This window comes from Diorhabda carinulata, chromosome 7 (assembly GCF_026250575.1).
Source record: "Diorhabda carinulata isolate Delta chromosome 7, icDioCari1.1, whole genome shotgun sequence".
Lineage (NCBI taxonomy): Eukaryota > Metazoa > Arthropoda > Insecta > Coleoptera > Chrysomelidae > Diorhabda > Diorhabda carinulata.
The window spans coordinates 4521646-4537067 of record NC_079466.1 but is presented as its reverse complement, the minus strand read 5'-3'; the positions used below and the strand labels follow the sequence as shown (position 1 = coordinate 4537067).

The following is a 15422-nucleotide window of genomic DNA, read 5'->3' as shown; positions in this document are numbered from 1 at the left end:
TTTCACTCATAGTATATTTATTTTGTATATTAAATACCACTGTATAACATGAATTCTATTATTATTTGATAAGGATGTTAATTTTATATATATAATACTTCACTTTCAGACATTTCTGTACACACCTGGTATACGAATAATGAATGTTGATATATAATTCCAATTTTTTCAACTCGAATATTTACATTTTATCACAATTATTATTGACGGTAATGATAGATAACAAAAACAATGTCCATTTGTTTTCAATATACAAAATTAATTTGTAAGGAATTGTATGAGTAATATGTAATATATATTAACAAAAACAAATGGTATAAGTATGTCTATCGGTTGGTCTGTAAACTGTGCAGTTTCGTCTCCGAGAGAGAATCCTAGAATGCCGTGGGTGAGGGCCGGCGTGTATCGAACGCCGCCGCGAGCCCGCCGAGTTGGAAACTATGAACTCTCATTGGACGGCACAGCACCTGCTCGGATTGGCACGGTCGTGGAGGGGCGCCATTACGCTCTAGTACCGCGGATAAGGCATAGAGGGCTATAGACTGAACATACATGGGTCATAAAGGATTCGAAGAAGTAGAGGAGAAGGACGCGTAACAAATACTCTGCAATAGGGTTAAACGGCGTTGTTGATATTATTACTCTAAGTGGCCGGTCGTAAACGTAAAGCGTGTGCCGCCGTATTACATTCACAGACTATGATATATAGTGCGCGAGGGTGTAGTGATTGGAGCCTTGCACAACAGCAATGAGTTCCAAATTTATTATTGATAGTATGTTACCTAAGTACCATCAACAATTTCATCATCAGCAATTATTTCAAAGTCCAGTAAGCACATCTTCAATTGAGGCAAGCTTAGCGTCCGTTGTCAACTACAGTTCATCAGGTTCACCGAGTGGTTCTTCTCCTCAACATTCGAATAGTAGCGCTTCCTCGACTTCACCTGCATCTAGAATGTATCCTTACGTATCAGCAGCGACGGCGGCAGCTCATCATCATCATCAACAACAAGCAGTAGCGGCTGCAGCCTTTGGAGCGGCCGCCGCTTCGGGCAGCATGGTTCCAGGAGGTTTTCCTTCAAGTGCAAGTACAGCCGCTTTAGCTGCAGCAGCGGCTGTCGATGCCGCCGCCGATAAATCCTGCAGGTACACGGCTGGTTTAACCGGTAACGTTGGTCCCACAGATTCTATGGTAAATTATACATTGGGACATCACCATCAAAATGGAGCGGCAGTTTCAGCGGCAGCGAGCTCTGTAAGTGCAGCATCCGCTTCTATGGCAGTAGCAGCACAATTTTATCATCAAGCAGCTTCAGCTGTCGTAGATCCATTGACTTCTTGTTCACAAACTACCGCACCCGGAGGACAACCTATTCCAGATATTCCAAGATATCCTTGGATGTCAATCACAGGTAATTATTATGTTAATAAACCAATAAACGAAGTTATCGATATAAATTGGAATAATTGTCAATTATTTGATGTTAAACAAACATTTATTGCATTATTATCAAAACTATTTAGTTTTATCACCGAGTAATGATTTATAATAATTAAAATATCCATTATAAGTATTAAATAGCGATTTGTTGACGATCGTCATCAATCATTTGATAGAATTTTCGGTGCAATTCATAAAAGTGAATAATTTCATTTTATTTTATTGTAAGCACATATTATTATGACGCATGCGTATTTTGTTTGTGTTTTATTAAGTATGTCATGCGGTCCATACAACCATATGACATTAAAATATTTTTTATCGCCCAATATTTCATCGGATAATATTTATGCGACTTCTTTTGTATTTTTCGTATAAACTCATTTTACGACTTGAATACCGTTTCCAAAATTTACTACGACTTCAAAATAAATTATACACTTTTATAATTTAGTCAGTTGAAAATGATTCAAATTTGTTGCCAATTTCCTCATTCATACTTACACAATCAATATTAAAAGTTATTATTCATTCGTGAATTATGGTTTTTGGAAGTATTTACAACTCTTTGTGTATTTTGCAATATTTATTTGTACTTATTGGGTATATGTATTCGTTTAATAGCCAGTTTTGTAGGTAAAATAGAATAATGATAACGCGCATGTATTACTTATCTCAAATATAAAATTATTTTGATCTAAAAAATGGTTAATAATATCTTCCCATTGAAAGAAATGAATTATACTAACCCTATCTTATCATTCCATTCAATCAATCATTATTATTTTAAACTTGGATGTTATGTATCCCTAGATTCGAAATTCAGTCTTTTACTTTAAATTTCAAAATGCGGTTAAGAGGCGAAGCTCTTTTCTAGGTTCCTTGTATTTGATGTATTCAATTTACATAATTACTCAAATAATGTTTACTCAGCTATAACTGTTTTAACTGGTTTTATTGGGTTCATTTATTTAATTTTTGTTATTAAAATGCTAACAAATTCATTTCGGTTTTATAAAAATTTCCTTTTTAATAGATATTGTAGAAATCAAAAACTGTTAATTTCGTTGTCTTCGTTTGTATCCATTACATTGTTAGATTTCTTATGCTGTTTCATTATCATCGTTAATTGCTTTGTCAAAATTTTTCTAGGAGAGTTATTGCCGATTTTTGATTCGGCTATCAATATACTAAATACCTGTATAGGTGAAATGACTTGTAGAAGCAAGGAAAATTCTCGATTCAAATGCTCATTTCTTAGAGTTGATTAAAGACTAATTTTCAAAACAACTGAAAAAAAGTGCAAAAGTCCCTTTATATAGTAAATACGACAAAAAGTTTGTCAACTATGTTAATTTACCAAAGGTTATCAAGAAAAAGTGAAATAGTTTCCATAACAATATTGATAAAATTGAAGGAAAAATTTTATGTGCTTAAATGCTATGGAACCGGCGAAAGATCGATAAATCTGCTTTGTTCAGTGGGAGATATACTGAAATGAAGAAAAGTATTGCTCGCCGTTTGCTCGATAGATTTCTTACAATAGAAATCATACATTATGAGAAGAAAGATACAAAAACTTATAATGAAATTGGTGCAGGTTTACTAGAAGAAGGTGATTGAAGTTCAGTTTGTCTTTGGGGAAGCTTATTTTAGATAACGGAAATTTTCATAATAAATTGATACTTTTTTCTGATTGACTTTAATCACAAATGGTGTTTCACTATTCCAAAGCTATCTGGGCACTACCCATACCAGAATCATAGCAAGAAAGTCAAAGTTTGGTGTGCTGTAGCATTGGAACTAGAAAAAATCGGGCCTTTCTTTATTGAAGGAATTTTAAATGAACTTACAAATTCCGCCAAGGTTAATTGTGGAGCTTCTCTTAAATAGTCGACAGACTCGTTTCTTTTAACATGACGGCAGCCCTGCTTATTCTTCACAAATAAGTACTAATAGTCTAAATAATCAGTTTGGCTTAGGAGAATGAGTCTGACGTGGTGGCCTGCTAAATTACCAGACCCTACAATAATGGATTTTTCTGTACGGAAAACGGTAAAATAAATAATTTGTCAAGAACATATTCCGAAAGATAGTGGAAAAATGAAAAACAGAATAACTCAAGCAGATTGATCAAATATTATAGAACAAGTTTCTTTTGGACAAATCCAAGGTGTATCTATTGAAAAACGCACTCATATAAGGACAATTGGAGCCATTTATTCTGTTGTTCATAAATTACTTCTATTTTATCACCTCTAATTAGTGTTAAGCCATTAGTAGTAAGCCGAGTGTGAATTTTTCATTGTAATCAAAAATGAAAATTATAGTAGACAACTTAATGTTGATTTTTTTCCAATAACTTCTCATATTTGCTACATAGAAGATACTTTACAAAAAAATTAGATTCTCGAAATTACATTTACTTTATTTCGCAAAACCTAAATTATCTTTTTTAAGAAGGTTAGAACCTATGACAATAATAATAATTTTTCATTTCTCACAACGGTCATTTCACCTAACCGAAGACAAAATGAGCTGAATGATCTGCATCTCTTGAAATTGTAAATTTGACATTATATAGCATGACAATTTTTCTAATTAGTTTTCTAGGTCACGTCAAAATTTATTATTGTGAAAAAAGACGGAATGATTTAAATGCGTTGATTTTAAACAATTTATCCAAGTCCAAGATAGGATATCGAAAAATTATTTTCACTCCAGTTATTTTCTCTAATCTATGATTTTTAATCAATAATACATTTTTCATCTGTTTTATTCCACTGTTTATTTGATAAGAATATTTTTTACGTGTGGATTTTTAATATAATGAGCACATAAATCAAGACATCTGTCTTTAAAAACGATTCAATTTGATAAACTGCAATATTCGAGAGTAACTTTAAGGGCTAGTACAAGCAATAAAACATTTTTATGGGTTTTGAATCGCTACTATTAAATTTACGCGTCCGTTTGTTCAAGATCCGACGGAAAGCAGATAAACGAAACTGTGTTTTGGTTTTTAAGAGATGAAATTTCAACACTTTTATCAATTGAATAACTCTCTAGTTGTCTTTAAGGTAAAGGTTAAGCTATAAATCTACGCGTAAAATTTAATTTGTCTTTATATAAACTACTTTTTCGATAAATTGACTTGAATTGAAAGTTGGTTAATGATAGTTTAAACACGTAAAATAATCCCTTTAATTTTTAGTAATTTGTGGCGCATATTAGATAGGTGTGGTAAATATATCTCTCATTCAAAATTTGGGTGTTGAGGTTGAGAGCAGCATGTCTTAGCCGAATTAGCTTTTAAGGCCAAAAAGCTATACTCCATGACAGTTTTTAATTCTCTACAAGGTTCAAACTCGTCCATTTTTTGAATATTTCTCTCCTCCTATTTGGAGCTAGGCTCCCAAGCATACCCTGAGAATGCTCGACTCAATACAGAAGAGAGCAATTAGACTAATAGGCGATCCAGAGTCGATCAGAAACTTGGACAACTTAGAGTGTTTACAAAAGGTCGCTGACCTGGCTGTGTTTTATCGGCAGATACTTTTCTGAGCTGCCCAACATAATATCACCTAGAGCAGTATTTGCAAGACCTACTTGACAGGTGACTCATGAGCACAGAGTTTGTCTGCAGACGTACAGAACTCCTTTCTTTGGAGAAGTTCAAGCCCGTGGAATCAGCTACAAAGGCACGTCTTTAGCGAACACAACAGCATACAGTAGTTCAAAATAAATATCTACAGGCATCTCCACACCGCCAGCACTACTCGAATTACTCTTGTGCTTGCTTTTTAGATAAATAAAAAAAACTATCTTAAAAATTGTACAAAATTTTAGTAACGAGATAACGTCGATTTGTATAAGATCTTTATAGTTATTACCAAACTTGTGATTTTGAATTAGAGGAATAGCTCTACAGGAGCAAATCAATATCTTCTCACGAATTTGATTCAGTGATCGAAATAATGAATCGAATTCTATACTTTCGTAAATCATGATTTTATTTGAAGTATACATGACGTTGCACAAAATAGTGAATAGAAAACGACTCTGAGTTCGAAAAGGGAACGAAATATATAGAGATGGAAATAGAGGAAACTATTCTAGCCAAAAAAATTGGAGATCAAAAAGGGGCTATGTAAAAAAATCCAGGATACATAAAATATCTAAGAAATTGAGAATATTAAGAAAACATTGGGAACGTAAGTAGAAAGATAATGATATATGAAAATGAAGAGTGTATTATACACAAAAAGGAGTAGAAATAAAATGAAGAAACAAGTGAAAACACATTGAAAACCAAGGACTTCAAGACATATTTACCTAAGGAAAAAGAAAATTACGATTTATATATCGATATTCATCGTTTATTTCCTACGTATTAATTCATATATATAATAATTAAAATTAAAATCTCGTCTCGTTATAAAAGAGGAAATGAAGATGATTTTGGGAAAAAGACTGACGGTAAACTAGTGGTTAAAAATTGGAAATACATTTCTATCGCTTGTCAGAGTTTCTGTAAAAATGATAGGATACATAAATTTGGATAAGTTTCAATGGATAAGGAAATTGCTCGGGAATTACAGTTATTTTAGTTCCATAAGATTGCTATAATCCAAATATACAACATAAGATATATTCAATATCCACTTGCTTCATAACAATCAACAAAGTCGAGACCAATATTCATGTCTTGTCGGTTGCAGTAAGTGAATATTTTAGAAACGTATTTTGACAGAATTCTCGATAATATTTACGATAATTACCTTTTCTTCGAATGTTTCACTGTGTGGAGTTGAACGTTTTGCAGTTAAAAAATGTGGCAGTTAATTAGGAAAGGTTTATAACTATTGCCGCTATTAAATTTCACAAATATACAAAGTGTTATAAATATCTTCCCTTGATACTGATATATATTATATCAATTTAAGACAAGAATAAATAGATGGTTAGAAATATCCAGATAACTACAAACAGTTTTTAAATTCATCCATGATGTCTTTGTCGCCTTCGAAGGAAGAGCTCATTCAATAATAATAAATATAATACTCAGATTGAGAAATCGATTTCATTACTTGTGGTAAATTCTCTCTTATGCCTTTTATTAAGCCATGACATTTATGTTAGATAAAATTTTGAGACAAACTTTTTGTTCGATACATATTTGATATAATGCGCCACTTAAGTCTCCCCATGGATTTATGACAGAAATTCCAGAATTACCCTATCCAACAAAGAAAACACATACCTACATTGTGAAAAAATTCGTATATTTATCACAACATCTTCACACATTTTTTAACTATATTTAATAATTTCGATGGCATCAGTATGCTCCTTGAAACGCCATTATCTTTCGTTATCACTTCTCAATCGCTTACCGCTGAATGAAGTTAGGAATCAGATTCATCAGATGCAGAACAGATGCAATTAAAACTTCTTTTCAATAATTTCGATAATTGCAATAACGCATTTGTGTGAACTGATGCAATGTGTTGATGAAACAAAATTTTCAGATAAGCTTGCTTCCATATAGAACAGAGTTTAAGTTTTTTAGATCCTTTTACCCTCCTTTGAAACCAATATTATGATCTTGTCGGGTATGAAGTGATAGCCCCATGTTTAACCAACGTTGACATATAGCTTTCTCAAGTCTAAATTTTGAATTAATATACGATGCACCGCTTCATTTGAAATTCCAAATTTATCAACTAGATCGTGCGTTGATAACCGAGCAACGCTTTGTAGGTTTTGTCACTATTTCTGGGGCAGTCATCTCATTTGATCGACCACTAGGATGTTTATCTTGACAGCTTGTAATGTCTCTAATAAACTTTAAACTTTTGAAGTGTATACTTCAAAATAAAGCGGTATTTATTAAAGTTGTACTGAGTTGTCCAAGTTAACTAGCGGTTAGCTGAAAAAAAAAATTAATAAATGAGCGAAAAAGAATTTGAATTTACCTACAGATGCTTAGTTGATAGTGTCCCTCTGTGCCGAGACATCATTTTAAATCAAATTATCGAACTGGCCAGAATCTTTACACTTTGTTTTACTCAAAGAATTCCTATCTAGTTGTACCTATAAACAAAGATTTTGAACTGTATTATAAAAAACTTGACAACAATATTTTCCAATTTATTGTCACGTGCATGACTAAAATCTATTAGCAATATATTCTCATTCATAGCAGTTTCTTCACCTACATATTTATTTAAGATGTCTAAGAAGAACTAAGAAGAAGAACACTCTTTATTCTATCTATTTATTTACTTTTTTCATCTATCGTCTTGATATCTATAAAATTGCTGTTTTTGCTGTTTATAAGAAATTATAACTTTTACTTCTTAGTTTTCTGTTTGTACTCTTTCAATTTATACTTCTTCTTATCAAATTATCTAATATTTTCTCTTTAGTTTTGTTATACCAGAATTAGCGAATGAATTTCTTATTGCTTCGATACGATTTATTTCCTAACCACCTCTACTTTTTCAATATAGTAACTTATGACTTCTAAGCAACTAATTCCTATCTCAGTTCTCTTATAAAAAATTTTTATTCCGAATTATGCAAATATTTTTTTTCAAATATATCATAAAAGAGATGCATAAAGTACTTCATACTTCATACTTATATGAACCTTCATATTTCAAGATATTATTATATATTATTTGGTAGGAGCCCCGTTAACGAAATATTTTGATAGAGAAATCTTGTACTTTCGCTTCATTTAAATATTCCTATTCGAATGTGAAAATTATATGGGTATTTATATATCATTTATAAAGCAAAAGTTTAACAAAAACATCCATAACTTTACTGATAACATGAATATTATCCATTTTAATGTACTATTAATATACATATTTAAACGTACTAATGATAACGCTTATCTTTTCTTTTTTAGACTGGATGAGTCCCTTTGATCGGGTCGTCTGTGGTGAGTACAATGGTACATATACATTTTTTTTTATTTATTTTATATATTTCAGTTGACTTTAAGTATATAACTATCGATTGCTGTGGTTGAATTTGGTATAAGACGATAGATGATGTTTTTAATAGTGTATTTAGATATAGTGTTAAATAATTATAGATTTTCATTTAATTAACAACAACAAAAATTATCATCAAAAATTGTTACTTGCACGAGTATAATAACATGAAAAATAGTACCAAATGTTTCACCTATTGATTGTAGCATACCATTTCATGACTGTTGATAATATTGCTTTAATTTTCTTCATTAGGAAGGCTGTAGGATCGGTTAAACATAATAATTTCACTTTGATCAAATTATATAAATACAACATCTGGCAATGTGCAATTTGTGCAAAAGTCAACTAAAAAAATGCACACAAACGTCTTGTATTAGTTGGACGTACTGTTATCAGTATCCGTATTGTTTTTACTATTATCTGAGAAGCCGTTTCAACTGTAAATTATGAGGTTATCTAGAGAGTAATCAAAAATTGATTCAAATGCTTATAGCTTAATAATAATAAGAGATTTATGTTAACACATGTTCTAATTCCATTTGAAACAAGCGATAGTTGTCCATAGCACTCAGTTTATTCAAAGAAAATGCTATATGATGAGAAAACGTTACTGAAATTATAAATGTGATCGACATAAGAAGTTATATTACTTTATAGGGTATAACGATTGCCTTTTTCTCTTGCTACAGTTCCCACTCAATGGATTTTCATGTTTTCTAAACTACGTCTGCTTAAATTTTATTTTTGGGCAGCTGGTTTTCTCCATGAAGTTGATACTTTCGAAAACTCATGTTTAGTGCAACAAAAATCGTATTTTTTCAATTCTATTTTTATACGTAGTACACATCATTTCTACTATACAAACAACTTGATTTCACATTGATCATATCTGATCATTAGATTAGAAATACTCATATACTAGTACATATAAGAGAACTATTCAAATGTAGAAGAAGAAATCGAGAAAAAGTTATGAAAACATTATTCTAAAAGTGCTTAGCACATGGAATCATTTGTAGGTTACCCGCTGCTTTCATAGTCATATGATCGATGATAATATTTAGGTATCCAGATTACCATAAATACCTTAAAAATTGCTGATAAGATACGTGCTTTTTAGTTTAGCGATCGTGATCTAAATAGAATATGCCTGTAAATCGAACGGATATGCAATATTTTACATGAAAGGTTAAATACTATCAAATAAGTATCTGTAGAGTCATGACTGTCTAATACTGATTAAAAGCTCTCTTATTTGCTTATTGGTGGGGTCAGAAATTGAGAATACGTTGGTGAATCAGTGTATAGTGTGGCCGTTTAACAGAATAAACGATTATCCGATAAACACCATTATCTATTTATCTAAATTAGTATAGTTACTTACCCGCAGCATCTTTGCTCTTCACTTGGCTCTATCTTCATTCAAAAATTATTATTTTCTGCTTCTATCTATTGGTTAGTATCCAGAATTGTTAGTAGTACTGACTCGGAGATTTTAGTGTCTTTATGTTATATCTTTCTTTTGAAAACAAACCTCTGTGTGGTGCTATGTGGATGATATCTTTTATACTTATATCTTCGTCATTATTTCATGTGTCTTCCAATTTTCCCTGGAAACTCTAGCTTTTATTAAGCCATTGTTTTTCTGTTTCTGTACTTATGTATTTATTTTTGTCTCTTCTATATTAATCTGCAGACCATGTTGTTTCATTTCCTCTATCTCAGCAAATATCAACAAGTCGTTTTTATCTTGAGTGTGTTTTCTTTCATTATTTGCTCATTTGTGTACCTATTCCAAATACAAAGCTTATTGTCGTCTTCCCGTTAACTGGTACTACATTCTCTGTTTTTCTTATATGTATTCTCAACTTCATTTATCAATTATTCATTCTCTCTCTACTTCCAGTATTGTTTCTTCGTTTTTATTGGTTGCAACGTACATTCTATTGTATGTTTCTATTATTTTATCTGTGATTTGTTTCAAAGTAAATATATAATCTTGATTTAATTTGTTGGATTTATATGCGCCTGTATATCTTCAATAATATGTTTATATAACTTTCATTTAGTACCGATTACCGATATTAGTCTATAGTTTTTGCTATCGTTATTACTTCATTTGTTGGGTTGTTCTAGGCTATTAATAATATTCTATGTGATAATTCCGCAGCTTTATTTTCTTAGTACTTTAGCGTAGTATAGATTAATAAAGTATACATAAATCAAACTGGAAATAATTATTGACAGTGGGTGAATATATTCCTAATTGCACTCTCTCTACCAATTACTTAGTTCTAGTAAATTATGGTGGGAGAAATTTCCTTCGCCATTTGTTGAAATCACTATTATGACAATGTAATTTTATTAAAGTGTGGTATCCCAAATTTTGAATTATATTTCAACAAATCTCAAACTCTTTTATAGATATGCTTCGAAATCCTGAAACACTAAAAGATATACCAATCTCTCTGACTTTAGTTCACTTCTTGAAAGTTTCTACAAGCTCAATTGGATGATAAGCTTAGAATTCGTGAATCTTAACTTCAAGGGTATATAAGCGAGGTATTAATTTCTTTGGAAAACTATTATTCACCTTTGTCTAAAAATTATTGACATATTAATCATTTATTTATTTATTGATGCTCGATATTTAAGCAAATTTCTACTTGTTTTTCTGTTCGCATATTTTCGCAGCTTGTTCTAAATGTATTTTCACATATATGTTCTACGTGATATCATATCAGAGAATGCTTCCAATCTTTGAGGTATCAATTTTCTGATAAAACAAAATACATCAATAATTATCCCAATTCTTGTCATTGGAAATTGATTCCACAATTATTAAATACGAAAGTGATTTCATATTATATCACGATATTTTCCTTCACAAATTTTTTTGGTATTGATAATCCACTAGCTCAAATTTTGTTTAATCTCATGACAATAATTTGATGACTCAATGTTTGAGATTAGAAATGGGAAAGATCACTTTGATCAATTAATTGTTTACGTAAAGTCCAGAACAGATTAAATTCACTTTCTTTTATTTTAATTTTGCTGTTTTTAGACAAATAAATTACCCTTTTCGATTTTATCATTCAAGAAGATGTATTTCACGTTAAATGTGATAGGAATCTGATTTTGGTAACATATTTAATTGAAATTACCATCTATTTCAAAAATCTAACAGAAAGTGTATTATATTTCCGTAATTATTAAAGTCACGCTGTGACAAGAATATCAAATTATTAAAACGATTATTTGAGGGATTTGGAGGATGATTTTCAAGTAGCAGGTAGTCTACTTCTGTATCATTTCCATTCATCCTATAGTATAAGTTTCCGTAACAAAATAATGTTTTAATTCTTTTATATATTTATATATATATATATATATATATATATATATATATATAAATTGATTGAGCATTGGGTATCTTATTACTTTCAGAGGAGTATGTATTTCTCTTTTGAAAAAATTATATTCAACAATAGCTTTGTTTTTACTTCTTTTTTTAAATCATAAAATACAAATAATTTCACAAAAATACACAAATTATAAATTTGAAATAGAAGTTAACAGTAGTTTACCCAAAAAAATTAATAATCATAATTATATCCCGATATTGTTGATAAATATATTACAAATATTCAGACTATTTACTTCCCATCTATTAATTATATTTTCACAATTCTCAGTAGGTCCTTGTAGACATACTACGACAAACTCAGTTCTTCGCCTGTTAAGAAGCACTTGTCGACAAGATACAGATCACCCAGTCATCTTTTATGATCCTCTTTACAATGAAATTTAGTTGAAACAAATTCCAAATGCCAAAACAATCCTCTGATTATTTATACCTAATATTATAATAATCATATACGTACAATCAAAAATGTTTTGGGACTCGTCTCGACAATGTTGATTGTATACAATGTACTAAAATACTAGAAATGAAAACTCCTTATATAATGCATGAGGCTTTCTTCAACTAACTTTGGACTTAATGAATTTTCAGGAAAGCCGAAAACGAATAAATAAGTAATAACGTTGAAAAAAGTTATATATACATACAGTACATTAGAGGCTATGAGAATATTTAAGGAGGTTTTTAATAAACTAATTAACTGAAGTAGTAGGTATAGATAAAGGTCAGACATGGCTAAAACAACATTCAAAAAATTACAAGTTACAATATTGTATATAATGAATCTTGTTTGACATTTTCCAAAGCTTCCACCACCACATCATGGTTGCTATTAACTCAAACTAAATCTGTTGTTGTTTTCGCAGAATAGTTTAATTACTTTTGGCTATTCGAAAGAACAGACGAAAATGAAACAAATACTTTAAACAAAAATTATGAATTAATAAAAAGTCAGTTTTTTAGAATGCTTACAGACATTCGTTTAGTTGCAAACCATAAGTAACTAGAGTTCTTCCTAGAATTGTAGCGTGCATACAATAAACATGGTACCAAACATATAAAATCGACCGCAGCGCTGGGTTTTTGATGGATGCCTATCATCAACTATTAGAGCATTTCTTCTGATAACACTCATAACTGTTCTTCGCATTTTTGAATCCTTTTTTATATACTTCATGGTTTCTTTTCGTAATTGACACAATAAAGAACACGTGCTTCTTATTTTCTGAATCAAGCTATCAACTAATATTTGCTCAAGTTGTGGAGAGAACTGAACCAAAAGTGATTCCAAAATTATGTTGTTATAATAAAAGATTCTTCAATATATTAAAATAAGAATGGTAACAGCAGTTATCAAATTATTATCATACACTATTGTTCAATGTTGATTGAGCCGTATAGTTGGAATTAACGTCGCTATAGAGCTCAAACAAATTAAACTTCATACTATCTGTTAATCAACAAAATGCAACATTTTAATCAGTGGAAATTGTTAATAAACTTTGTAAACGATATTTTATTGTTGTCATATAAATTTGAATTATGCTAATATCATTGTTACTTATACCATATGTTAATAATGATAAGTAAATTATTCTTAAAGCCGGATGTTTTATAGATTTAATATAAATTTATTTAATGCCAACTTCATTATTTATATATTAGATTATATTTATATAAATTATATGAAATATTTCTGTTGCTAATTGAGCAATAAAAATAACTTTGTTAATTTGTTGTTATTACAATTTCTATCCAATATTTAAAATTATTTTTTATTCAAAGATAAATAACACTGACAACTTCATTCGACACTACTTTCTTTTCTTTTCCGAAACCGCGCTAATTTCTAACTTGAAGGTAAATAAGCATGAAGAGAAGGATGACTATCCACAGTGGATAACAATATGATGTTGCAAACGTGTCAATAACTTAAACATTCTCCGCTACAAAATCAACTGAATAATAAAGAAAAATAAACGATAAGATGCATCCTAATTTGAGATTAAATCTCAACAATAGTGCTGAATTAGAAGAGGCATTCACTGATTTCTATTTTATATTTTATATATAACCAAGCATCCACGGAGTGCGTTTCTTCTTGCCGAAAGCTACAATATAATAATCCAATAATTTGAGTTGAATATTTAGGAGAAACTGAAGATTATTAAAAAAATTTCCTTTCCAATTAGGAATGGTCTTGACATTAATTTTTTCAAATTATTGATACATCACAAAACCAGGTACCATGCTTAGGTATTAAAGAATAAATATAATTGCAATTTCTCACTGCGGATCAGTATTTTAAAGAGGTTATGGCAATTTTTTTTATAACTGTACAACTATAAAATTTTCTTTTAAAAAACAATCTGCATAAGCAATAGAAAGAGGATTTAAACTCCACGCCATCATTTACGGCCAACAAATTTTGGGATCTGAATTTAAACTGTGACAACCAAGGACATAATCGAAAAAGTGGTACTGGATTAAGGTTAGAGACAAAACAGAGGCTACCGGCATACCAAAAGAACTGTAAAATGCCCGCAAGATGGGTTTCGCGTTTGCTCACTTTGGACCAAAAGTGAATTCGATTGGACAAAAAACAATCAACCACCACACTCTTTAAACGAAAGAATAGTCGAGACAGTGGATTGCAAAAGGAGAGCCTGCTCTGAAAACAACAAAGTTTATTTCGCCGACCTTTTTTGGGATAGTCGTAGGATTATGTTCATTGACTTTCTTGAAAACAGGAGAATTTTATACATTATACATAACTCCTTGTTTGTTTAGATAATTGAGAAACTTGCAAAAAGCGACCATATTTGTCGAAGGATGTGTTTGCCATCAAGCTAAAGCACTTTCTCACACTCCGGTTATGGCCATGTATAAAATTCACGAAATTTTTATTCCAATCGGTTGAACACCTACTGTATTCACCAGATCTGTCTCACAGCGCTTTTTTCCTTTTCTCTAACCTCAAAGTTTGACTTGGAGGAGAGATATATTTGTCAGATAATGACGTTATCTCTTATCTTGAAAAGAAAGACGTCAAGTATTATTTGCAAGGATTAAAAAGGTTGTTATGTAGAAACCAGATAAGTTTTATTTTTTCGCATAAGAATCCATGAATATTTATTTTGAATTTGTTAAAATTTATACTATCACACTGTGTGAAATTTTAATATATTCATTTAGAAATGCAAAATATTTATGTACTAATCTACTTATATTTTTCGTAATTTCTCTTGAAGCTACTTTAAAACAAGGCGGCTGCAACCGAGCTTATTGGGCTAACGCCCTCTAAAACCATATTCGACTGTGGTCGTCGCCTCTAGCGTAATCTTCTAAATTAGTTTTCTTCCATCATATACAAAACGTAACTGACCTTGTTTATATGACGGAATTTCATAAAAGGACTTCATTTATGACTTGTTGGGACAATTGTACGAAATATTCAAAATATTATGTTTACAACACTGTCATTTGTATTTATCTCCATAGAGATGTTAAGCAAAATTGGAAAGGGAAATATTAGTTCAAA

At 30.7% G+C, this 15422-nt stretch overlaps 1 protein-coding gene across 4 annotated transcripts in view; it reads left to right on the top strand.

The window, feature by feature from the left end:
* The first annotated feature begins 426 nt into the window (after positions 1-426).
* Positions 427-15422, top strand: part of LOC130896264 (homeobox protein abdominal-A homolog) — a 159976-nt gene continuing 144980 nt past the window's right edge. For 3 of the 4 annotated variants that reach the window (XM_057804238.1, XM_057804236.1, XM_057804240.1), the window contains exons 1-2: positions 427-1412; positions 8364-8396. In XM_057804238.1, coding sequence (XP_057660221.1) covers positions 749-1412; positions 8364-8396 — 697 coding nt within the window. In that variant the 5' untranslated portion in view covers positions 427-748. Of the gene's footprint in view, positions 1413-8363; positions 8409-15422 lie in introns of all 4 variants that reach the window. The other variant, XM_057804237.1, reaches the window with a different exon arrangement.